The 27,196-nt window shown below is 41.7% G+C and overlaps 1 protein-coding gene across 1 annotated transcript in view; it reads left to right on the forward strand.

Moving 5' to 3' along the window:
* The first annotated feature begins 8,191 nt into the window (after positions 1-8,191).
* Positions 8,192-27,196, forward strand: part of LOC116309222 (cytosolic carboxypeptidase 6-like) — a 56,264-nt gene continuing 37,259 nt past the window's right edge. Inside the window, exons 1-4 of the mRNA XM_039607503.1 lie at positions 8,192-8,211; positions 21,535-21,624; positions 23,235-23,349; positions 25,334-25,445. Coding sequence (XP_039463437.1) covers positions 21,540-21,624; positions 23,235-23,349; positions 25,334-25,445 — 312 coding nt within the window. The 5' untranslated portion in view covers positions 8,192-8,211; positions 21,535-21,539. The remainder of the gene's footprint in view (positions 8,212-21,534; positions 21,625-23,234; positions 23,350-25,333; positions 25,446-27,196) is intronic.

The raw sequence follows: 27,196 nt of genomic DNA on the forward strand, positions 1-27,196 counted from the left end.
TTATAGAATCAGTTCATGTTTCTCAGAGTTTAACAGTAATTTCATCCAGATTTAGTACAGTATATTTATAACAGCCACAAAATTAAGTTGTAATGGTGCCTTTATGAATCCTCAAACAATGTTTTTCTGAAAAAATACAAGAAAAACTGCTCATTGGTAAGTATTCAGATCCTTTGCTTAAGCAGTGTCATAGAAATAAACGCTCTACATTAAAAGAGTATCACCAGTAAAACTGACTAATTATGAGTACAAAGGTAATAACTATCAAGAGTAAAGGCTCTCGTTATACAGCAAATGGCTGCTTTTCTACTATTATTGTTATTGAGGCATGAATGCTTAAGTAGATTTTTTATGTTAAGGCTGGTGTACGGTACACAAAGCTCCTTATGTAACTTATTTATGTTACACAATAAATGAAGTTATAGCAACATGTTGCATTTTATAAGCTCATTGCAGTTACAAGTAACTAACTACATCTGTTTAATGAATCTAGTGGCGCACGTGAAGCCAAAATGCAAAGTGGCATCTGCTCAGAAATTCCTAAATAAAAATCGATGATAAAAATTAAATATATATTCCATTGATTGTAAAATAGGTTTGTAAAAGTATTTTTTGTACTGTCTCTGCTGTCTTTTTTTAGCATTAATTCAACTTCATTAATTAATTTTTTATAAAATCAATAGAAAACAATCATGAAGAAGTAAAATTTGACGGGATGAAGACAAATACTACCCTCTGTTTTTGTGACTGTATGTATATGTATGTGTCTGCACGGCCCTAAAGAAAATATCAGTGTGGCTGAAGCACATGAATGCATGAAGATTTTAAAACGCTCTTTTTGCAGTTGCAGTGCTTTTCAAAGTTTCACCCTGATATAATCAATTTTCTCCTTTTTTTTCTGTCTCTGTGATATTTTCCTTCTGTATCTCCAGCCAGTGTTTTCCAACCTTTAGCACACTTGCTGTTATTCTTCCTTTATGTGTTGACAGTGAAAGTGTAATCTAGCTCTGTGTGGAGACCAATTCACAGATTGGGAAGCGCCTGTGTGGAAGCCCAGCTGTGTGTGTGTGTGTCTGTGTGTGCATATGTGTGTGTGTGTGTTTAAGTAAAGGAGACTCAAGCTGACAGTTTGCCAGCAGCCTTGCACCTGCACACAGCTAGGTGTTGATCTCAGATGGGGGGGTGAAGCGGGAAAGCAGGAGGGGAAGACAGGCGGAGGGAAAAGGAGAGGCGGGGATCCAGCGCGAGGTGTTGGGGATGGATTAGAAAAGACTAGTGAAGAACACAGGATAGGAACTGTGAGAGGTGGCGTAGCTGTGACATGTAATTCCTGTTTTTATGTCTCTTCTCTGTACACGAGCGCGCACATGCCACAAGTGGAGGGAAAATGTGTGGCTGTGACAGGCGGGGCAGGAAAGCCAATTGGATTGATGCATTCTTTCATAGGAAACTGCCAAGTCCCGAGCGCAGTCAGGGCCTCATTTGTCAGACTCAAGGAAATAGCATTACGGCGTGATGTTTCACTCTGTCTTTGGCACACACATCAACAAACCTCTGCTTCAGGATTGAAGAACTGTGCAGCTGATGTTACCGAAACCAGGCGCGAAATTTAATTGTGGGTTAAAGTGGCAGCAATGGGATGTAAGCGTCTATATGTCATCTCTCTACTCGCAATGTATTGGCAGATGCTGCGTGGTACTCAAGTGGTGCACTTGGAAGATCTTTGGCTTCTGTGATAGGTTTCTCTGTTTTACATTCACTGACTTGTTAACCTTTCAGCAGCGGCGGTGAGTTTGCCGCTGCCCACAGAGCAGATAAACTTAGACAAGCTCTCTGGAAGAAGCTCGGGAGTAAGACAGGGCAGCTCAGTGACACTGTCAGCGTGACGCACTGTTGGATAACCTAAACAGGAAGTCTGTGTCACTGATAAATCAACCCACTAGATCTTATAAAATCAAAAAAAAAAATTAAAAGTGCAAAGTGGAAAAAAATGAAAGTTTTTCAGGTACAAAATGATTTAATCCGGCGTCCTGTTCTGTTCCTACTGTAGTCGAGATCCTGCTAGTGACAGGAAGTGTGACAGAAATATAAACATACAGACGGGAGAGGGTTAATTTGAGCTGACATGTGTCCAGTGTTTGTGTGTCCCCGTATGCTTGTGGTGCCTTGTTTGCTCCCTCCATCATCACTGCTATCAAAAACCCATGAAAGGAAGATACCGCTTGTTGCTTTAGTGTAAAATAATAGATGCAAACTTGTTTCTTGTCTTTAACGGTTTGTTTTCTTCTTCTTGTTTAATGCATTGTGTTTCCCATGTGTCTGCATGGGGGGTGGGTTAACTGTTAAAAAGTAATCAGTAACCTCTTACCAAGTACAAAGTATCATGCCGTACAATTGGTCGGCGTCATAAAGTAAGTTTTATTCAACCAGAGAGATTACATTAATTCTCTCTGTCTTGCTCACTGTGTCATTCTGTCCGTCTGGTCATTGGGGTGTGTCCCAGCAGGCTTGCCGTAGACTGGCAGAGTGTTGATCTGAGTGTCAGTGGGACTGGGGGTCTCCTTTCCCAGCACTCTTCTCTTCCACCAGCTGACAGACAAGGTCAGGGACTCATCCCGCCTGTCTTTCTTGGCTCCTGACAGCCTTTCCTCGGGGAGACAAACCCCAGACAACCCTGCACTGCCTGGCACGCACCATCACCAATTAATATTGCATCACCATTTTCCAGCCCACTCCCTTTAGGATCCGCTTCTCGGGGTGCGATTGGGCCACCTGACTCGCTTGCTTCTTGACCTGACTCGGCCTCCGTGAGTAACGGGGAAAAAGCAGATTGGTCCACATGTTTTACTCATCTTTGCTGTTGATGATGATGTTAGAGCTAATGAATATTTAGGTATGTTTTAAATTAAAAAGGACTTATTTTCACACAAAGTGGATTTATTTTATCCTCACCTATTTCAGAGATGAAGGGTTTACTGTACCGATGCCCTTTACATTTTTTTTTTCAACTTTCTAGCAGCATTGCTCGAGGGATGGCAATGTCACACAGCGGTCAGTCCACCACTTTAGATCAGACCAAAATAGCTCAACAGCTCTTCATTAGAGTGCCAAGACATTTTATTCTGACAACACTGTGGCCAGCCAATGACCTTTACCAGTTTTGGTGATCCCCTGATTTTTTTCCTCAAGCACCAGCAAAAGGTTCACAAAAAATATCTCAAAAAGTTTTGAATGATTTCCTGTTAAAGGCCTTGATCTGGGTGAACTTTTAGCTTTTTATCAATCACCAACTTTTTCAAGTTTATGATGAAGTTCAGACAAAGCTAACAGCACTTTCATGTTTAATGCTAACTGCTGAATTTGTTTGCATTGCCATTGTGTGCCGCTTAGTTCAATTCGACTCTATTCAGTTCAGGTTTATTTATATAGTACCCGTTCACAACAAGTTACCTCAAGGCGCACTGTGGAGTAAAGATCCTGCAGTGATCTGGAGAAAACCCCAACAATCAAGCAACACCTCTCTATGAGCAAGCACTCAGCGACAGTGGGAAGGAAAAACTCAGTTTTAACAAGAAGAAACCAACCAGGCTTAGGGAGGGGCGATGTATTGGGGGAATCAAGAGAAAGAGTAAAGAGGGCACAGGGAGACAGGAGACAGAGATCTGATGACAAGCTGTAGTGGTATATAAAACTGTGAAAGGAGATGAGTGGAGAAGAAGTGATGAGGGCATCACATGAGCCTATAACAGCATAACTAAGGTGTGGTTCAAGGTCACCTGATCCAGCCTTACCTGTAAGGTTTACCAAGAAGGAAAGTTTAGCACATCTTCAAAGAGCCACAAGCTGTGGCTTACTGTAGACTCTTACTGTCCCAATACCTGTTTAACTATATCCTTAGTATGTACGTTACGTGTAGTGAATTTTTACTTTTAAATACTACATAAGAGAAATTGCAGAAATCTGTATCTACTGTTAATATACAGTAAGGGTTAAACCATTCTAATCACAAAATTTATAAAAACTAGTTAATTGTTTCATCTAAAAAAAAAAAAGTTACAACCTCAGGATTGAAAAATGTTTGTAAAAGTCATATCAGAAGAAATACCCTTCATCTCTAGGGGGACAATAAGGTTGTTTTTTTCAATAAATGTTCTCTCAAACAGTACACAGTTTGTACTGTTAGTAAAATATAGCACAGCATCCATCTTTGTCTGGCGTGTGATGCCTCGGACAGACCCATCAGAGGGAGATTATTTTATGGATTTCTTCACCGCGTTGCCACGTTTTATCATTCTGATTGTGGAGCTGCTGTTTCGGCCTTGTAGCTCCATTCTTCAAACTCTGAACTACTTGCGGTGAGAGACATAACGCCTCCTGCGACCTTAGCGGATGACTTATCCTCCTACCTTGGGGACTGAGTAATGTGCTTGTGGCTCTGAGAATAGCTACAGTGCTGTCCATCTGGGCTGGGGTCGGGAGCGGCGCGGCGTATTTGTCTGAATCACAGCTCCTGGCTTGCCCGTTTGACTCGTCCTCTCATACGTAGACACACATGGAGTTAGCTGACATACCGGCACACATGCTACTGATCAGTATAGCGTGATAGAAGAGCGCGGGGCCCATGTATGACACCTTGGCTGCTAAAGCACTCACCTGGCTTCTCCTCGATACTGATTTATACTGGCCCTGCAGGGGTGGCAAAAGCACACACGTGGACCGATTGTGCTCTAGATCACTTGTTCTGGGTGTGTTTCTTGAAAAACTTCAGCCAGGAGGGTGTGAAGGAGAGGGAAAGAACAGCAAAGGAAAGTCAGCCTGAAGTTATGGCTACTTCTCGTATCCCGTCACAGGAGACGGTGGGAAAGATTTTCAGCAGAGGAGCTGTCTATGTGTTTCTGATTTTATTCACAAAGCTGACTTCTTCTTCTCAGCTCGTGTCTGTGTGTGTCTGTGTGTGTGTGTGTGTGTGTGTGTGTGCGTACGCACGTGTGAGCGTTGCACAGATCGCTGATCTCTCTGAAGTCCTGTTTGTTCTCCAGGTTTGCCCCCACTACAAACATTTCCCTGATCAAAGCTGCTGAAAAGGCCTGCCACTTCAAACAAAGTACACACACGCACACACGCAAACACACGTGCGCGCATCCATTCCAACGCAGCCCTGCACGTTGTCATGGCAACCTCGTTAACTCTACACCCACCGTCACGCAGTTATTGCATCAGGCGAGCCAATCGGGAGTGGGAGGAGAAAGACGCGAACGGGCGTCACGAGCGCAGTTACAGTTTCAGCTGGTTTCATTTCACATGTGCAAGTTTGTTTTTTCGCCGTGGGTGTGAAGGCGGCCACGCAGCTGCTCTGAGCTGCACACATGTGTCGCGGGTTTCATTGAAAAAAATTCACTTCCACTATTCGGTTTCACCGCAGCAGCTTTTTTACCCTTTCAGCAGTTACACAACAGTCCAAACATTTTTTAAGACATTCTGTAAGACATTTAATTTCCAGAGATAAGCAGCGATGTTATCTGAGACATTTGATGTCAGCTTTATCGGGGAGTTGTATTAACAGCAGGTGATACGCTGCGTTTAAATCCTTTCAAGTTAACTTACAGAGAGATTAGTGAAATGGATAACTGTTAGATTTTTTTTTCTAAATCCTACAAACAAAACCAAAACTTGTCAGTTTGCCCTGTGGATAAAATTAAATCTGTTCTTTTATATTTACTATGCTGATATTTGGACTAGAATGCAGAGTTTACCATCAGTGTAATTCAAGTATGCTAATATATTCAGCCTGGGAAAGAAATTGGTTACTACTGTACAATCATCTTGTTTTGATTATTCTGTTTCAAATTGTTTATCTATGGACTGGATTCCCACATTAATGGAGGAGGCTGAATGCATTCGTTATCCATTTTTAATTAAAGGAAAGCAAATGAATAAAGGATTTTTTTTCATCCTTATGTGTAATTGTAGGAGTAGTAAATGGTGCATAATGGAACCCCGCACCTTTCCAGGCCCCTCCCGACCTGGATTGGAACACACTCAGTCCAGCTTGGATCATATTTTCTTTTAAAGATTTTGCTAAGCCTAAAAATGATCCATTGTGCGTCTTTATCCTGTCAGCAGGGATTCACGATCACTAATATTCTCATATGAGACTCTGACTACATTTCCCTGCATCAGCATCAGGCTCCATCAGATTATGTTTGAACAAGTGTCACATTTTTGGAGAAAACTTTAACGTTATTACACGTTAACTGCAGCAGTAGATAGCGTGGTGAATTCATTTGGCAGCTACTGGATTGACAGACGTGCCATCGCACCACATTGATTTTTCTCCCCTCCTTTTCATTAAACAACAGTGGCTTTTAAAGTAATTTGCGCTAAGGGCAACCAGTGGGAATGTTGATGCCAAATCAGGATCACAGCGATCAATGAGCCAGACTCATCAAACAACTGGCAAGATGGCAAATCCCAAACGACAGCTTTAAAAATGTTAAAGATTCATGCAAAATCTTTCCAGCATCCAAAAACGGACCGCTTTCAAGAGGTTGACAGGAGCGCGTGCGAGTATCTGTCTGAAAAGCGGAATGAAGAAATGCCTCTAACTGGAGCTGATATTCAGCTGAAAGCTTTGGAAATCACTAAAGAGCTGAACATACCCACAACCGAGTTCAAAGTCTGTGTAACCGATTGATGCGCCGAAATGGACTGTGCCTCCGTTGCGAGACTTCTTGCCCAGAACTTCCTCTAAGACTTCAGAGAGAAGCTACTGATTCTGATAGAAAGATGATTCTCTTTGAGATGTTAAAATGGAATTAGAAAAGCCTGCAGGCTATAGTTTGGCAAGTTTGCTGTTTTTATTTAAATAACTCGGTTGGAAAAATGCGATTATTATTATATATCAAGCAATATTTACTCATATTGATTTATTTTTATGCTTATATCTTGTTGTACACTTTACCTTCAGATTGTTTGGGGCAGCGGCATTCATAAATAGTAAAACTGCACTTTTTTTAAACATAGATTACAATTTAAACTGAGCAAACTCTGAGTAAACTGCTTTTTCTCCAGTGTTTTGGTGCCTTTGCCGTCCAAGCTGTCTTTACAAGCTGCAGATGTAACAATAGCCCGTTTGTCTGTGTGGACAGCTCGCTGTTTAAACCAGTGCAGCAGAGTGCATGTCACACAGTTTGTTTTTTATATGAGAGGAGTTCAGCCAACTAAGAAGAGCAGACTGCAGCTGTTAAAATGGAACACACAACTAACTGTCAAGGATAAAAAATGCCAGAAAGTGTACGAGCGGAAACAAAATACTGCTGTTGGGAACAAACGGAACATATTTATTTTTGCTCTCTTTTTTATTTTTGTGTGTGTGTGTGTGTGTGTGTGTGTGTGTGTGTGTGTGTGTGTGTGTGTGTGTGTTACTCATGTTGTGGGGACATAAATCTTTTTACTAAGTCAAACCCCGGGGAGCTGCCTCTCTCATGTGGACAAAAAACAACTCCCACAATGAAAATCATTAAATTTTAAAATGAACGCTTGGTTTAAAGGGACAGTGAGCCCAAGAATCACACATATATATATGAATGTTTTTACGTAGTGCTATTTTCCCCTTGAATTACTGGAAATATCTGCTTTAATAGATAAACACTTCCTTTGGTGGGTGTAGTTCGGTGGAAAGAAAAATTGACAGACAGATTGACAAAGGGGTGATTCTCCTTTTGCGGCACCATTTCATGTCCACATAATTCACTTACCCGGATTTTTTCTAAAATGTGCCAAATATTTACAACACAGTAATTAAATTATGTGTTTAAGTGTTTGCCATTATGTTAACATAAGTGAAATGCATTTCAAATATTATTTTTTTTATTTTACACACCTTTTTGGTGACACACGCTCAATTTCATTGTGTCCCACAGTGCCGTAATCAACTTCCTCCAGAAGTATATGTCATAAAATTATATATATATATATATATGTATATCAATTTGATAGACTATACTAAGCTTTATTTTATTATGCAATTGAATCTGATAAAACTTATTTACTTATTTACTTTTTTCTTCATACTGGACTTGTCCCAGTAGTAATTTTCCACCCTGTTAGAATGTGCTTCCTTGCCTTAAAAAAAAACTACAATTCCATAAAAGGCATTTACAGGAAGTGGCAACATTTGTTTTTGGAGGGAATTCAACTGTGGAAAATGAGGTAAGCTTTAACTGTCACTTCCACTTTACTTTTTTTCATCTTAAACATGTTATACCTGTATGGGTCAACCTCAAGGTTCCACCCTGTTAAGGTCAATTAAGGAAAATGTTAATTAAGTAGAATATTTTTAAAAACATATTGGATTTAGTTATTAAAGGTGTGTTAATTTATTGATGGTTAGCTGGCTAAATGTTGATCAGCTAAAGAGCTACAGCTAGATTAGCTAAAAAAAATTCCACCCTGTCGGGTTCCAACCTGTTAGGTTCCTATCAGGGTGGAAATTCTAAAGAGAGAGCAATAATTATTATTCTTATCATTAATTAATAACAAAGAGAGGGAAGATAGTCAGAACTGAGGGGATCAAACTACCAGAAGGCAACATTGCAGACATAGAGGACCGCTACAAGTACCTGGGGATCCCGCAGGCAAATGGGAACCATTAAGAGGCTGCTAGGAAAGCAGCAACCACCAAGTACCTGCAGAGGGTCAGGCAAGTCCTGAGGAGTCAGCTGAACGGTAAGAACAAGATCCGGGCTATCAACACCTACGCCCTGCCCGTGATCAGGTACCCTGCTGGGATCCTAAGCTGGCCAAAGGAGGAGACAGAAGCCACTGACATCAAGACCAGGAAGGTCCTGACCATCCATGGAGGGTTTCACCCCAAATCCAGCACCCTGAGGCTGTATGCTTAGTGGAAGAAAGGAGGCCGGGAACTAGTGAGTGTCAGCACCACAGTCCAGGATGGGACAACGAACATCCGCAAATACATCAGGAAGATGGCCCCAACTGACCGCGTGCTCAGTGAATACCTCAGGCAGCAGAAACCCAAGAAAGAGGAGGAAGAGGAGGAACCATCATGGAAGGACAGGCCCCTGCATGGTATGTACCACCAGCAGATAGCGGAGGTGGCTGACATCCAGAAATCCTACCAGAAGCTGGACAAAGCTGGACTGAAGGACAGCACAGAGGCACTAATCATGGCAGTACAGGAATAAGCTCTGAGCACAAGATCCATAGAGGCTGGGGTCTATCACACCAGGCAAGACCCCAGGTGCAGGATAGACCGCCTGCAGGGGTGAGAGAGGAATTTTTATGTGGTACTATGGTGTGTGTCATAATGTTTATATTCTGATGTACTTTTTAATTAACAAATATATATCAAACAAAGATGAACCATAGATATTTACTCTTTTAAAATCTAACCGTAGATTTTAAAATCGGAAACACTGATTTTCCACCCTGTTATAGTCTGTTCCATCCTGTTATGTTCCATTCCACCCTGTTTGGAAAAATGTTTTTTTAAATAATTGAATAGAATCATTAAGTCTTGTGAAAATGGTTGTGCCATGTTGAAAAGTCAGGAACATTAAATGCACAAATATGTATATGTTTTTAAAACTTCAAGTATTTTCCATGCTGTCGGAAAAAAATGGGTTAAAAATAAATAGTTTTTTGTATAACACAGACCTATAGCATTTGTTTCAGTTTCAAGAATAAAACATTATATTAACAAAAGGGCCATACTCTGTCTAAGAAAAAGTTACTATTGATCAATATTTACATATTTAACTATCCCTGGTCAATATGTAAACATCCCTAACAGGGTGGAACACATTCAGAGGCGATGTTTAATAAAAACTACCTGTAATTTCTATTTTATCCATCCCTGAGCTTGACCATAATGAATTGCATATTCAAACATGTCTGTATTGAAACAAATTATTAAAAAATATATTTTAAAAAAATCTTTTTTTTTCAAAAGTTATAAAGCTAAAATGTTGCCACAAAAAGAGAATCACCCAAAGGTTTGTGAATCAGTGCGGTCCAATTCATAAATGCAGACAGATTAACAACACTGACAAAAAGTGAAACGTCTAAACATCATTTAGTTGAATTGAAATTTTATATTGTCGCAATCGAAAATTCAGTTTTCTGGTTTGAAACTGTTTTTTTCACTTTACCTAAATTTAAAACTCACTTACCCTAGAAAAACCAACAGAAACAATTTGCCCCTAAGTAAATATCTTTAAGTCAAAGGTGATTGTGTCACGTGACTCACATTCCTGTGTCCCCCATTACCTCACTTCAGCAGTGAACATACGCCAAAGTTCCAGACCTATACTCTTAAACACACCTTTGATGCACTGCAGAAACTGTTCATGGAGATAGAACCAAAGACAACGACACGAGTCTGTAGTCTCAGTGTCAGCATTGGCTCAGCCAGAGAGACGTGCACACTGCATTTTTTTGTTTGTATTCAGAAACACTCGAGAGAAGTATAAAGAATTTCTGTTAGATTGTATTGGTATGGAACAGATTTAATTTGATTTGAGAGATTTTTCCCCTCCATTGTTCAAAGGGTTCTGTGTGTTATCTTCATTTTATTTAGGAAGCCATGAGTGAGCACACACAGTGTTAGAAATGTTCATGTTAATGGCTGTTACATTACCAATTTAAAGGTGAGCTGTTCAATTCGGCATATTTTTAAAGAAGTTTAAAAAGAGGGGTTTGTTGGGGGTTGGGAAAGGGAATCATTTTACTCAATTTTGTCTGGTTTGTTTTTGTTTGTTTGTCTTTTCGCCTTTAGCAAATGTTGTGTTGCTAAAAAAAGGTAACATAAAAAATTTGGTTCTTCAAAGGAGAATTTATCTTCATTTCTAACAAGTTGATTGTGAAAAAAATCTTGGTTTGAACTTCAAGAAATCAGCTTTTTTGTAAAACCACAGCTTTTGTTTTATTACGTTTTAAGGAATAACATAGATTTTTGTGAAGTTTTATTAAGTAAGTTGAATGAAGACATAATAAACCAATTTTCAATTACGTATAAGTAGAAATGGTATTTCATTACACTGACTAAAAAGTATAAGTTGAAAGAACTTAAAAAGTTGCATGTAACAAAATTAGAGTCAGGTTTTCCCAAAGCAGTTAGTTTGTTTCCATTTACATTTATAATTCTGAAAAAATAAACGTTTTTTAAATACAAATTTACATTTTCAATCAAATCAAAATTGTAGTCTGAGTAAAACTAATAAATTTAGCTGTAACAAATTAGACTGATTTTTTAAAAGTCGTTTCAAAGGAACAATTTTTTCAGCGAACATATTTCTGCACCAATAACCATAGCCTTCATGCTACATGTCTCTTTGCACTAGGGGACTCAGTTCAGCTGGTTGCTAACTGGTTGTATTCTGGTTACATGCTTATATAACAGCAAAGCTGCCAAACACCTGTGTCAGTTAAAACCTGTCCTGCAGCAACTGCGTCACTTTTTGTGGAGGAATTTCTGAACTTGAGTTTCAGATCAATTCTCGCTGCACTTTGAATGTAATTAGTTATCATAGATTGCATTTAATTGCCAATTTGATTCAGTCACAAAAGGATAGCAGACTGACTTTATCTTATCGTCATTTTATTGTGGTTTTGATCCACCAAAGTCATTTTGAAGACAGCATCTGTGGTCACAGACCAAGTCCCCCTTCAGATCTACATGGATAAAGGTGCAGACTAAAGGGATGATATTTTTTTATGGGCCATGTCTGTCATGTTTGGGTAAGGTTTAGGTTAGAGCATGGTGGTAGAGTATTTAGCACTGTCACCTCACCTCAAATACAGTCTGGGGCCTTTCTGTGTAGAGTTTGCATGCTCTGGCTTCTGTGTGGGTTCTCTCCTGGTTCCTGGTTCCTTCCACAGCCCACAAACATGCATGAGGGTTAGGTTATAGGGCCGCAGGGTTATAGGGCTGGTGATACTAAACTGAATTTGTTTTTCTCGATGGGTGTACCCCACCTCTCGCCCTATCCTAGCTGGGATAGGCTCCCCCACAACGAAGGATAAGTGGAAGAGAATGGATTGATGGTTGTCAGCCTCTGTGTGTTAGCCCTGCGACAGACTGGCGACCTGTCCAGGGTGAACGCTCTCAACCTCTGGGATAGACTGCAAATCTCCAGCATGGTGGGGTGGGAGAGTTACCCCTATTTACTTTCTCGGTGAGTTAGATGGCACATTTACTGCAATTTTACAGACTAACAGCTAAGGATCTCTCTACAAAGAGATTAGCTTAGCACAGAGGCTGGAAATGGGTGAAAACATCTGTGCAGGCCTTGACCAAAGCTCAAAAAGACACTTGTCAGCACCTCTCATGTGACACACTTTGTGATTTACAAGCATCAGTCACTCACGGTCTGATCATCAGAGTGAAGTTGGCAGGCTACCAGCAGAAATGTGGCACATAAGCATTCGGGGAAAGATAAACTCTTGTTAAACTGTTTTTTTTGTTTGTTTGTTTGTTTTTTTACCTTATGTCTAAATTTTATTTTGCCATGTTTATTATATTTTATTGCTGCTATTGTTCTCGTGTTATTGTAAGGTGACCTTGAGGGTCTGAAAGGCGCCTATAAATAAAATATATTATTATTAAACTTGCCTTTTCAAATACAAACCAAGCAAAAGAACAAATAAAATGCAGTTTGCAAATATCTGGCTTTTGGAGTCCCAGCGGTAGTACTAAAAAGACTAATTGCAAGCTGGTACTACTGTTAAATCTATGTGTTTGTGTATTTGCATGTTCCAACGCAACCATTCCAGCGTTGACATGCTAAAATATTAGCCTCCTAAAAGAACTGAGCAGCAATAGCAGCAAAATAAAAGTGCGTCTAAATATTATGATCATATGCAGAAACAGTGGTTTAATCTTAGACGTTTGCTGCATAAAGTGGAGTCTCTTTGTGTTCTTTCCTTTCATCTTTGGAACCGTCTCATTTAAATTGGTGACGCTAACTATGATAGAATATGGTTTTAATAAAGAAAAAGGGCATATTATCTCTTTGTCTGTTATTTTGTTATTGTTTTTCGTGTGTCCCAATGGCCTGTTGATTTGAGACAAGCACTAAGTGGCTGTTAATGGCACAAACATGGCTGTGCTTTTAAAATAGCAGACCGCCCATTAGACTGGTATTAACAAGGTAATGGCCTGTTACTAAACTGCTGAATGACATTGTCGCTGCCGCCAATCCGAGCTGATGGCCGCAATGCACACATGATCACACACACACACACACAAAGCCTGCATATATTTCTTCCATAAACAAAAAAGGAATGCGAGTGATTTGCATGCTGTGTGTGTATGTAAGCAAAGTTGGAGAGGAGTGAAAGTGATTTACAGTAACTTTGTGTTGCTGTCGAGACGTGAGGAGAAAAAGATGAGAGACAAGAAGACAGAATCTAAAAGAAAGCGAAGGAAAAAGACAAAAAGAATGAAAGACATAGCTGGAAGGTGTTATGGTAGTTATTAAAGCTGGGATGCACTACGGTTGTTTACCTCAGCCTGACTGTATTGTTGTGGCTCAGAAATTATTGATAGGTACGAAGAGACAGAGTAATAAAGAACTACACATCAGTCCTGTCTGTACATCTGACTGCCTGTCTGTTCTGCTTGTCAGATCGGTTTTAGTAACAGCTTCTCTTAAAAGCAACAGTGGCCCGAATGACATTTGAGAACAAACTCTGTCCTCATTGTCTCTTTAGAGCTCGAATGTAGGCGGAGATGTTCACGTATTGCATGTTGGCTTGCGCGTCGTATGTTGCATTCTCCGAATACACGGCCGTGTACAGTACACACACACTCTTACGCTGCGGTGCAGCGATAGGGCAGCGCAGTAGGGGGTATATCCCTGGGAAATCATTTCTCCCTCTCCTTTCTTCCTATTTGTAACTTGTCCTTTCAAGCAAGACGGCCCTTAAAGTTCAGTGGCGCATTCTTCAAAAAAGGCTATTACTGGCTGCCTCTGATTCTGTATCATGCCGTGCACAGACCAGCCATCCCTCCTTTTTATGTTCCTCTCCTCCTGTCATCATTTTCTGAAGCCAAGAGAGGAGAAGTCAGAGTTTCAGAAAGGCCCGCAACCAGTGCCTTTAAACCCTAAGCAGTCCCGCCTCTGACTTTGCGCCAGACGGCCATATCCTATCACTAAAAGGGCCTATTGCGTTTGATACATGAAAGAGCTCCCTCTTTGTCTCTCTCTTAGTGGATCTTTGTCTTGTCCTCTGTGACAACTGTCTATCGCACCCATGCTCAACACTTAGGGGCTTTCATAAAGCCGCGTGTGACTGCAAAGAGATACGGGCTGCTTCTAAACGGCATGAGAAAACCACGCTGTTGTTGGCCCTGAAGATCAGACAAAGAGTAAAATAGATCAAAGTGAAAACAAACAATGGTCATGAGGAAGGCTTTCTCAACCCTTTCTGGTCTATAAATGAATTTTTTTATCCCAGGATTTAAAAAAAAGGATGTCCTGTGTTTTAAAGGACATGATTTTGGAAAAAACAAATAGATTTCAAGCCAACAGATGCGATCAAATCTCCAGTGCAACACGGCACACACGTTAAAACCTCCAAACGCTGCCAGAAATTTTTACAGTGCATAAAATAGAAGAGTCATAGAGCGTCCACTTGAGTGCTCATTTGTTGCCAGAATGTGACCAGAGCTCACACTGGTGGCTCTCTGCTCTGTGGTCAATGATGACCAAAGGCCTGCATTTCACCACCACCTCTCAGTTAACATAATTAGAAAGCCCTTCAGCTCAGGCTTGAATACTGATGGCTGGCTAGCACCTTGTTTAGGACAGCACGTTTCCCCTCCGAAGCTCGTCTCCTCCCGTCAGCGTGTCTCACTCTGTCACTCCCATCGTCTGTGACCTCCACTGTCATCACGACTGCCCTTGAAGAGCAGAAATCTCTCCATTTCACAGGGACCAGCCATAAGGGGGCTTGATTGCAGCAAATTGATCCATAATCACACAGTGCTCAGTGCTTTTTATCCTGCCGCCTCTTCATCTCCACTTAAGAGGCGCGCCGTTGGCGTATTTACATGCTGTCTTCTCGAGGGTTTCCTCTGCTGCCACCACTCTGTCTCCCTCCACCCTTCATCCCTTTTATGATTCTCCCAATTTTCTTGTCTCTCCTTCACTTTGTCCCTCCCCCTTTCCCGTCTGGATGCGATGCCAGTCGGACTGACCGTTCCCGAGGCCCGTGCTGTCTCTCTGTAAAAGGCACACACACACATTCAGACACACCTCTGACCAATGCATCTCTGCTTTTGATTGGGATCGTCAGCTTCACACACACCCAAGATGGCCAAGAGGATGAAGGAAACAGAGAGGGAAACGAGTGCAGAGACGAGCAGACGACAGGATGAGTTCGTAAAGGGAGGATTCAGAGGTAGAGGCGGTTTAATCCAGCACATACTCTATCATACCATATGTCTTCGCATCCCCTTTTACCTTTGGCTCACTTGCCTTTGTCTTTCTGTCCCCCCGTCCAATTCAAAATTACTTTTCTCCAATTTACTGAGGGCTTTCAAACAGCAATTACGCTGTCATGTTGAGTAATACAATTTACAAGACGTAGCCCATAATTGAACAGTGAGCTCAATAAATAAAGCCAAAGGCAGCAATTAAAAATTTTGACCCACCATTGTAAATTTTCAGATAACACAGCAAAATAACATGTACGACAGTGGGACAGTTGAGCTTTTATGGAGGCAGCTAAGCTTTTGCTTCTCCCTTCCAGCTCAGCTGTCCCAGGAAGAATAGCAAACCATTATGAACCCTAAGAAGGGCTCCCTACTTAGTACGCAGTAACATTGATATTATGTACTTTATCAATGCTGCGCCACTCAGTTCTTGCTATGACTTCTTCACAAGCTTCTGACTCAGAGCCATCATATCGGTTGTGACATGAATCAGGTGCCAAAGAATTTCAGATCCGCTCTTCTCTACAAGACTTGGCCTGATTTACAGGAAAATGCCAACGAAGCCGTAGAGATGAACCCTGACAAAGAACCTGCCGGGCGACTTTTGACACATTTAGTAATTAGGAATTCATCCAAGTTGTTGTTATCGTTATGACCGCAGATTTCTTGATCTGAGGGTGAAGAACGATGTATTTTGTCTTTGTTTACAGATCATTAAACATGAAAATGTCAGCTAAGGTAAAAAAGCCTGACATCCCACTGTAACAGTTTTTAGGTGGCTTTTTCAGCCAAGGATCCCTCCCATAAGATGTCAGAGTGCAGCATGACTTTGACATATTTTCTGTCTTTAACTTCCCTGCTTTGATTTCTTCTTTAGTGGCATCATTAAGTGTAAGAGTGGATTTGGGAGTTTGTGCTTTCACAGATTACAAATAGCTTCGTATCGCTAGCCCAGCTACACTGGTAAACTAACTTGGGCAATCAGGAATTAATGCGAGTGTGTTTTTATGCAGCAGTTTATAGGCGATGCCCTTATGCAAGGATCTTATGTACTCGCTAAGCAAATTATAAAGTAGCTGAGTAAGGTTTCTTGTGTTTGTTTTCCTGGTTTTTGGCTTCTCTTTGTTTTCCTCTTTGCCTCTTGTCTGTTTGCTTCTCTGTCTCCCCCTCGCCGTCCTTTCTCCTTTTATCTTTCCAGTCGTCCTCTGTGTTTCCGTCCTCACACCTGTCTGTATAAATATCCTCCACTCTGTAGATTTCATTTCTTTGTCTGTTCAGAGAAAACACCAGGATTCCTTTTTTTTCATGACAATTAGTAACGTTCATACTGTTTTTCTCCTTTAGGCGTCTCTCCCCCCCCCCCCTTCTCACCTCTCTGAGAGTTTAGCTGTGTAATGTGTGGTGTGTGAAGCGACAGGGGATGCTTTATTAATGTGTGGGGAGGCCTTGGCGGTACCCCTGCCTCCCCACAATAATATGAGATGAATAAATCTGAGACACGCCACAGGCTCTCGAGCACCTACAGACGCAAACACACCCACATGCACATACACAGAACTTAAGTCGCGGACCTGGTCAATTCCTGGGGAAGAAAACAGCATCATAAAACTCTTATCACTTTAGAGCCCTCTGCTCTTCGGCACACACCACCATCTCTCTCTGTCTCCGTTTTTTCTTTTTCTTCCTCTCTCTCTGTCTCTCCGGTTGTCCTTGAGGTGGCAGAGGGGTGGTGTCAGCAGGTGGAGTGGGGTGGGGGTGAAGAAGCACAAAGCTTTGATGCTTGTTGGGACTCACTCAGCTGGGCAGTATACAGCACCGCAGCTCATCCCAAGGCTCTGTATAAATTCAACGCCAGTGACAATTTACAGCTCGCGCCCATCCTCAACGTGACACACCGAGCAGAGCGTCAAGCGTGTCTTGTTGCCATCTCACCAAAGAGAGGCTAATTTATTACAGTGTAAAATCCACAGAGCAGAGTTGGGGGGGGGGAAGGCAGAGAAATAGGGAGGCCTTGGTTTGGAGACTTGTTGTATAATATGCTTTTTTAAAAACTGTGTATAAGGAAAAGGGCTGCAGTATATGCTGGAGCACATTATCCCTCCCTGCAGTGTGCCAAAGTGTTTAGATATTCCATATTTCATCTGCTTTAATATAAAATCCAAGATGCTATTTAGTGCCCAGTAAAGTGGGGATAGTCATACAGCTTAGTGCCTTTTACGTCAGAAAGTTTGGACAACAATAATATTAAAACGCAAGCTAAGTCTACCTCTATCTCCTTGAATCAAATTTACTCTTAAAAAAGGGTAAATGTATTTAAATATATGCCATGTCTTCCAGAAGGTCTTGACAGGGCTTCCTTTGTACCCGTCGAAGAAGAATGATGAAGACGATCTCAGTTAATTACATCATGTCACAACTTATGAGACTGAACCCCAAGTTCCCGAGCCTGCTGTCACAGAAAGAGCTGACCAGCACAATCAGGGCTGACCTTCAGAATCCATTAGATTTATGTTGTTTTTCACTGGCACTTTCCTTCTCGCTGGTAATTTCCATATTTATCAGAGCTGATCATAGTTTGACATCCTTTAATTTTTTATTTCCTCCTGGCGAGCTGCGAGAGAATGAGCGGTAATGTGCAGTTCAGTGCGGCTCGTGACTTTGGCAGGTGAGAAATATGCTGAGGGAGCACTTTGATTTGGTAGCGTGGGCATAAATTTTGCCTCCGCTGCCTTCACTCACTCATTGTCAACTCCCCCTCCGCCCCCTGCTCAGCCGCCACCCTCTCACTGTAGCGTACGCCTCCATTCTCGTTCTCACCTAATTCTTAGATTTTTTTAGTCATGTTCTGAGCTGTTGTGACAGGCCAGTGGAGCCATGAAGTTAAAATTAAAGAGATTCATAATTGAGAAACATAACCTTTCAGGTGTAGGCACTCTGCCACGTCTCCATGGTGGGATGAAGAATTTACGTCACAAAAAAGGGCGCCTGATGGATCGCTAACATATGTAGGTGCTTATGTTTATATTGCGCGAAAATAAAACAACAGTCACGTCAAGGCGCTATATAGCAGAGATGAAACCCCAACAATACACTATGAACAAGCACTTGGTGACAGTGGGAAGGAAAAACTCCCTTTTAACAGGAAGATGCCTGCAGCAGAAGCAGGCTCAGGGAGGGGCGGGGCCATCTGCCACTACCGGCTGGGGTGAATAACAATAGTAATAACAATAATAAAACCACTCGTGACATAATATGTAAAATAATTGTTTACTTTTTCTTCTTCTTTGGGCTGCTCCTGTTAGGGGATAGAATCATCCACCTCCTTCTCATACTATCCTTTCCATCCCCTTATGTCACACCGACTCCCTGCATGCCTTCCTTCATCATATGTCCAAATCATCTCAACTTTGCCTCTCTAACGGTTTGTCCAAACCTCCGACATACTCATTTCTAACCACTGCATAATGGAAACATCTCTCATGCTGAAGACGCTTTGGCGCACCAGCCGTCTCATCCTTACACATGCTTATTTTTCTTATTTCCAGCACTATGTGATCATTTGCTATGGCTATGTATATTTTGGTTTGACAACGGCACTCCTAAGTGGCAAATTAGCAGAACCCCTCTTTTTTCCCCCTGCGTGTGGCTGATCTGTGAGTGCCAACATGAGACACAGAGGATAAAACTATCTGTGTGTTTATTTAGTATCACCATTTTTGGCCATGATTTTGAATTCAACCCAGAATAGTTATGAAATGTTTACTTAATCGGTCAATCAGCTGTCAGATTTTACAGATATTTGCACTCATTAATCCTTAAGTTAATGAGTTATGGTAAAATATAATGTCACCTGCTGGTTCCAGCTTGTCATATGTCTATATTATTTGATGATTTATATTTCTTTTATATCAGCTTTGTAATAAAACTATTAGTTTCAAAAAACCCATTTTGGCTTGTCAAACAACTGAAGTGAGAGTGATGCTAGTTTGACGTTTCCTACTCTTGAGGAAAGGCATTCATTGGTGAAGGAATGTTCTCTGTTTGTACTTCGATTCCTGAGAAACAAAAAGATTTTTCCAGGAAGGCGAATGAGATCATTTGTGATGCCTTAAGAAAGCTACCTTTCTTTCTCTTTCTCTTTTGCTTGTGTCTCCCAAGCTGCTCTTCCACTCTCGCTCCACAGCCACCCGGCTGCTGATCTCTACTGACACCTTGAGGTCAGGAGATGCTTCTGCACGACTATGCTCGACACTCAAACGAAACTTGACCCTAACCTTTGTGTTACCTTCGTGCGACACACACCTCAGCCCGATTTCCTTTTATGTATAACCTAGCTGTGGTGCTTGTATCCTCCAGGTTCCCTGCGGGTGTCAGTGTGCCTATGGAATAGCGGGACTTAATTTTGTGCTACAGTGCTTGGCTGCGCACAGTCAGATACAGAGGAATGCAGAGATACAGACACATAAACACAACAACTACTTGGGGAGCATTTGTGAGAGCCCTGAGGAGACATAGTCTCACACACACACACAAGCCAACACGCATACACACAGATACTCACAGAACGATGTGGGATAAACAGTACATCCATTGTAAGCTCCAGGAGCCTGCTGGAAGAGATTGTTTTGATGAAGCAGCAAGGGCACACTAGCACTGAGACTAAATGTAGCATGGCTATGATGGTTGAATTCCCAGACAGTCGGGACCTTGGCAGCTGCCTCCAGTTTGGCTCACAACTTTCTGGGTTCTTGGTTTTACTGTAGGGAAAATGGCTGTGTGCCTTTGCTGCTTTTTTCCCCTTTTCTGATTGCAGCTTTGCACTGTACAGTGAGTGTGTGTATCTGAGTGTGTGCGATGGCCGTGCTCTCGTATCTGGAGCCTACGCGGTGGCCCGGGGTCGAGGCCAAAGTAGAATTTGTAAGTGATGGAATTTCACAGACACCGAGCACCCAGCGGCCAGCGAAACCGCAAGCACTCACATTTACAACAAACGCCCTGCCCCGCTCCACGGAGACTCCTGAATGGCAAAGCCATTTGTCTCTGTGAAGGGCAGAGGGAGGAAAAAGCGAAATAAAATCAGAGGCAGAGTACTTAAATGGAACAATGCTTTTTTTGTTTACGACTCCAAACTACTCAGACAGACACGCGTGTGCTCCCACACGCAGAGAAGCACACACTCGTTGCTCTGAGGTTAAATTGGAATTAAAGAGAAGGAAAGGTGCATACCCTGTTGCTAATTAGCATTTTCTGTGCTCAGCAGAAGAGGTGGAAGAATCGATAAGATATTAAGTTTGTGTATCGCAATGAGGCACGCAATCGTTTTCTTCCATTAGCAACAGCAGATTAGAAGAGAAACACAGGCCAAGAAAACAGCAAAACTTTAACCTTTGTGGACTGAATGAATAGATCCTGTTTGGCTTTTTATGTTATTTAGCTTTTCTGTCGCTTAGTTTTCAATATGGGCAAGATAATCATGCTTGAGATGATTAAAATATAGTCATTCACACCACTGGTATGAAGTATGATGTTGATGTTTAACATCAAAAGGTTTAGTGGTCCTTGTGTATGCAAAAATACACCAGTAAAGCGGAAAAGCTCAAGAAAAGTCAAACACATCAGTGCAACACCATCTCCAAGGAGCAGGTGTGGAGCGTCGAGCCACAGAGAATTCCTTAGCAAGCCTGAAGTCTTAACTCAAAGAAGACCTCTATCAGGTCACACCTGTTGCAAGCAGAGCCTGACCCCTGTAGATGTATAATTCACCTTATCTGTTGAATATTGTGTGGCGTGTGTTGGTTTGATGATTGATTCATGTGTATCTGGCTGAAAATAGACTGTGAGGTCAGCCTGTGTTTTGACCCAACCTCTCACACCGGACTTTTATGGGTTACATGCATATCTAAGTTTAATACCAACTCTCAATTGTTATTTTGTGTCCGAGAATAAGTTTTTGGAGTTGCTCTACAGGTCTGCTAGAATTTTGTGCATTAACAGCACCACCTCTTTCTCCCTCTGGTACCCTGTCTTTACCTTTCTTCTCCTCCTCACCAACTCCTCTCACTACCCCTGTTTAGACCACATGAGTGCAGAACGGGAGAAGAAGCTGGTCTTTCTCACCGCCCGCGTTCACCCCGGAGAGTCTCCCGCCTCGTTTGTTTGTCAAGGTAAAGTTTTAATGTGAGGTCATTGATTCAAATGCAGAACCACTCACCTGTGTGCACAGCAGCGTATGTCAGCATGCACTGCACAATGCGGTACGTATACATTTTGCTGTTAGTAACCAGGATGTTTATGGCTACTGTTGACTCATATTTTACATCACTTTTTCAAAAATTCAAAATCATCGTTGCACGCCCTGAAAATGAAATAAAAGAATGAAGATTTATTTTATAATCCGTGGTTTCTCCTGATGATGTAACGGCACAAAATCCTTGTTTAAAGATCTTTCGTTTGTTTAATTTTTTAAAACTTTTTATTTCTATTAAAGAGCCCATTTACCAAATTATCACAAGACTCAGGAAACCAAATATCAAAAGTACCAAAATGTCTGGTCTCCAGCTGAGATTACATTATTATTACATTATACCTCATTAGCCTTTTTCAAACTGGAAAATTCTTTCCAAACATGTTAAATGTAGCACAATCACACTTGCAAAAAAAGTTGAGACACGGTGTAAAGTGTAAAAATTTAAATAAAGGTGGAACGCAAACATGTCAAATGTTGAAAACGAGAAATGCTGTTGTTGTCATCTCAATGGTCTGCTCCTTTTGTTGTATTTTTCATTTCATAAAACACTAAATACTTCCAGACAGACATGGACTGCACACAGGCTACCTGTGCTCAAGTGTGCAGTGGATAAAACATTAAACCAGATTAATTAACAGACTCGCTCATCGAACTAAAATATACAAAAAAAAGCTCAACATGTGATCAATAATGGCACATCTCTGATACTGTCTGGAAACTATACGTAATGAAAAGGGATGAGCAGTCCGTCCTTTCACACTTACAAATGAATTATAATTCTCACCTTGCACCTGAGTATAATATGCTTGAAACTTAACAGAACAGATACCTGAGCCTATATTTCTATATAACAACTCGAACTATAGTCCTGAAATACAATGGGGTTGCAGTGTCTTTGCTCCTGAGCTCTGGTAACTCAAAACTAATAAAGCATCTTGAAAAACTAGGAACCTTTGGGAAATTGTCTTTTAGCAGGATTTAATGGCTCTGTTGCTCCTTTCCATTGGCTCAGAGTGGTCAGGTTAGCTCCTTCTGGGTTCCTTTGTTTATAGGTAATGGGACTGAAAAGGAAAGTTAAAGCTCTATTCTATCTATCTATCTATCTATCTATCTATCTATCTATCTATCTATCTATCTATCTATCTATCTATCTATCTATCTATCTATCTATCTATCTATCTATCTATCTATCTATCTATCTATCTATCTCTCTATCTCTCTATCTATCTATCTCTCTATCTATCTATCTCTCTCAGTGTGCATATGCATCATCATGGATCAGATGAGCTGGCTTTTAGTCCGCCGTGTGCTGTCTCTTTTTCCAGCACCGTCAGCTCCATTCCATTTGTATCGATTTAGGCTTGACATCTCCTATTCCTCCCTCGATTCTGATGATGCCCCTCGCTGTCCTTCCTTCTCCTTTTGTTTCTCAAAACTCAATTAACTGCCAGCCTGCCTTTGGTTTTCTTTTCAAGTCTATTTTCCTCCGTGTGTGTCCGTGTGTGTGTGTGTGCCTGTGTTTCATAGGTGTGATTGACTTCCTGGTGAGCCAGCACCCTGTTGCTCAGATCCTGAGAGATCATGTGATCTTCAAGATAGTCCCCATGCTAAATCCCGACGGAGTCTACCTGGGCAATTACAGGTACACAAACATGCATGTTTTAATTCTTAATTTTAAACCGTCCCTACACTAAGTAGAACTCACACATTACATGGTTTTGTATCGCACTCTGTGGGGTTATATCCTCTTAACTCCACCTTTAGAGAGCTTAATGAATTCATATAGCTCACAGCAGTGCATTTGTTAGAAGATAGCATTTGGCTGTAGGGCTGTTCTCTTTGCCAGTCTCTCTGTCCATCCTCTCCTCCACTCTGTCTTTAACACTGCTGCTGCAGCTCTGTGGGCATCCTCCTCTCCTCTGTTTTCCTCTCCTCTCATTCCCTTCTTCATAATTGCCTTTTACTTAATAGGCTCAGCCCTCAGAATACTAATGCTCACCAAGATATGCAACACACTCCCACTGTGTTCATGAACGCCATCTAGTGGTGGTGCCTTGCTACTGTCCCCAAAATACATGTGCAGGGATTCTTTCGTTGCTTCCCACAGTGACAATCTCACTAATACCACTCAGTGCGACTGGTGATGGTTCAGGCTATATTTATTGGCTTGCTTTTGCACTGAGCGGTGATAACCAGAATATTGACTGTAGGTGAATAGTTATAGTCCTCATACGTGGACACAGACACACAGAACACATACACAGAAACCACACAGCTACCTCAGCAGGACGCAGTGGAGAGCAGACTGAAATGGATACATGCAGAGCAAATAATCAATTGCAGTTAACCTGGGATGAGTATTTTGTTCATGGCTGGCTGCGTTGCTCAGTTGCCCTGCAGTATCAGTAACTCCTGTGTCATTATCACTGGCTTTAGCAAATGTCAAAGATCCACATGTCACAAAGCACAGCAGATTAGGGTGCATCTTTAGATGTAAGCATCCCATTATGGCAATTTGACACTCCTGGTAACACTATAAGGTTGGGCGCCATAGCAGCCTAATGTTTGGGGCACGTGCCACATCATCCGTGGTTCAGCTCCCGGTCAACCGGACTTTGATTACAAGTTCATGCACTTCCCTCATTCCCAGTCTGCTTCTAATGTGTCTACCGTTTCTTACCAATAATGCATCATGTGTATTTGTTGCAAGGATTTTTTTCCCTCTTCAAACACTTGCCGAGCTGAATCTAGTAAGAATTTGTGACCTACATTTTTCTGTCCTGAATCAATCTCAGTTTACTATGTAGGGCATCATATTTAGCAGCTGCCCTTTGAATTTCGAGTGTGCAATAAATGCTAGTATACTCGTAGTAGAAAGATAGCCATCGTGATGCCACCCACTGGCTACAGAGCCCTCGAGCTGAGCGTTGGTGTTTTGCAACCAGACTGTGAAACCGAGGACACCACAAGCTGATTGGCTAATGAATTGTGACTGATAAATAGTTAGTTAGAGAATACACTTTACGATTCTCCTTTCTAACTTTAGTAGTTTTATTTAGTAAAAAGTGAAAAAGCCCTTAAAGTCATCAGAAAAGTGTTTACTGAGGTCACAGAGGCAAGGAGTCGAGGGCTGTTTTGTGTACAGTCAAAGCCTATTTGCAAACAGTGAAGTCGCCCCCTGCTGTCCATCAAAAAGAATGCACGTTTACACATTTTACAATTTACACTGATGCCGTTTCCATCTTTTATTCTGTGTTTGCATATTTGGAACTTTTTACAAAGAAACAAAAGTGCTGAAAAAAAGAAAAAAGATGACAATTTACAAACCTGAATTTTTTAAAAATTACTCAGTCATTTAAGTAAGGAAGTGATTTCAGGCACAGGGACACTTTTTTTATATCATTTTTATAACATGGCAGTCTCAGCATGTGATACTAAAACCATCTTTTAATTAGTGAAGAACTGTGTAAAAAAGACAACAGCTTACTTTGAAACTTTGAACATGTGCAACTTTGCACCGTTTGTGGCCACAAGGTGCCTTTAGTCATTTGTATTTTCCATTATCTGTGTGTGTGTGTGTGTGTGTGTGTGTGTGTGTGTGCGTGCGCACATGCTTGTGTGTACAGGTGTTCTCTGATGGGCTTCGACCTGAATCGACACTGGCAGGATCCCTCTCCGTGGGCCCACCCCACACTGCACGCTGTGAAACAACTCATAGTGCAGATGAACCAAGACCCGGTGAGTGTGTTCTCACACGCACACGAACAGACACAGTCCTCTGTTATGTGCTCAACAGTCCTTCTTCACAGTAGCGTCTACTGATCCCAAGAACAGTTTTCTTTTTCCCTGCTTGGTTCAGCATGTTTCTCCAGTCTGTGTTTAGGGTGTGTGCGCTGGGGAGCATGGAGAGGCCAGTCAGCACCTCCAGAATGTCAGCTAGGCTCTCCTGGCCATTCAAAACATATTACTGAAGCAAGACTGTGTGCTTTCAGTCTTTAAATCTACTGTAACTTTTTCCTTCTCTACTTTGAGACTTTCCGTAGGAGGAGCGCTACACAGGGAGGCTAGGGATTTTTCATCTTTGTTCCTGATGTTAATTATAAGCAGAGCGGCAGGTTGGTGGGATTACTGAAGGTCAGCGTGTGTCCTGGGAATACTCTGCCCTTTTGTACACTCCTCTAATCCTGATAAGAGAGGGAGCAGGCTGGGGCGGGATGCAGGGCAGGCCAGAGATGGGGTGCGGCGCGGGGCTGGCATCGGGCAGATTAACCTTTTCCCTCGACGCTGACACGCTGATCGATAGACTCTGTCATGGCAGGGTGATCCACTCATGCCTGTCATTCACACACACTCGCACACATACTCACACATACTCGCCTGAGCAAACAGACACAGAAAGTACACAAACAAACAGCCACAAAACTGCAGCACTGCTTAGAAACATGGATGAGTGAATGTAATGTGTTTTCATCCTGAAACGTGCGTTTTTATTCTCTGTCAGATGCATTAAAAAACAAAAGATACTATACCGAGTCTTTTTCGGCACATTTGCACACATTCATTCTCAAGCAGATACAATTAATGGAAGATTGTTTTATAATAAAATATGCTAATTGTAACAGCACTGCTGGGTAAATGAAGAGCCCAGTCAGTATCACAGAATTAGACCACATGTTTCCCGAGTCCACTCCTGCGGGTCAGAAGACTTCAATTCCTTCTCCTTTTCTATTGATAACCATCCCACCAGCACTTGTCGTGCTGTAGCCCCCTTCTCCCCGATGATTGCCTTCAGTCTTGCAGAGTTAATTTGGAAGCTTGGGCAACCTCTCCTCTTCTGTCTCTCTTTCGCCACAGCCAGTTAATCCCATCAGACACACTACTCATGTCTGGGGCTCCCAGATGCCAGTTTCGATGCCAACTCTGCAGCCAGGAGGCCCTGTGCTGCTGCCCTCCATTCATGCTCATCTCACTCAGCGGGCATAGAGTCTAATGAGGCTACCATGGTTGGAGGGCTCTGCTGGAGGACTCCATTAACAGGAGAGCAGCAGCAGCCACAGCAGAACAGTTGGGCTAAGCTAGCATACTGTATGTGGTCCATTTACTAGCTGGTAATTCTGTGTGGTTATTTGTTTAAAATACAAAAGCTAGAATAAGCTTGAAGACCTGGGAATCTGGATTATTCATAACACTACCACACAATTAAGCATTGATAACACTTAAACCATATTAAGGAAGCAGTTCAGAGACTGTTGAATTAATCAGTGACTGTTTGAGCCGCTGCTAAAGGAGCAATCACTAAAATATAACTGATTGCCCCTCTTAACATTACACAATCTTTGCTTGCTCTAAAGTATAAATTAAACATAAATATGCTGACCCACGCTCGCCCATTCTGTAGAGTATTCATCATCGTATAGCTTTAAAATGTCCGACTGGCTACATATTATATTATGCACCGCAGTACAGTCCCCCAAATTCAGCACGTCAGT

The sequence above is a fragment of the Oreochromis aureus genome, linkage group 23 (assembly GCF_013358895.1).
Source record: "Oreochromis aureus strain Israel breed Guangdong linkage group 23, ZZ_aureus, whole genome shotgun sequence".
NCBI lineage: Eukaryota > Metazoa > Chordata > Actinopteri > Cichliformes > Cichlidae > Oreochromis > Oreochromis aureus.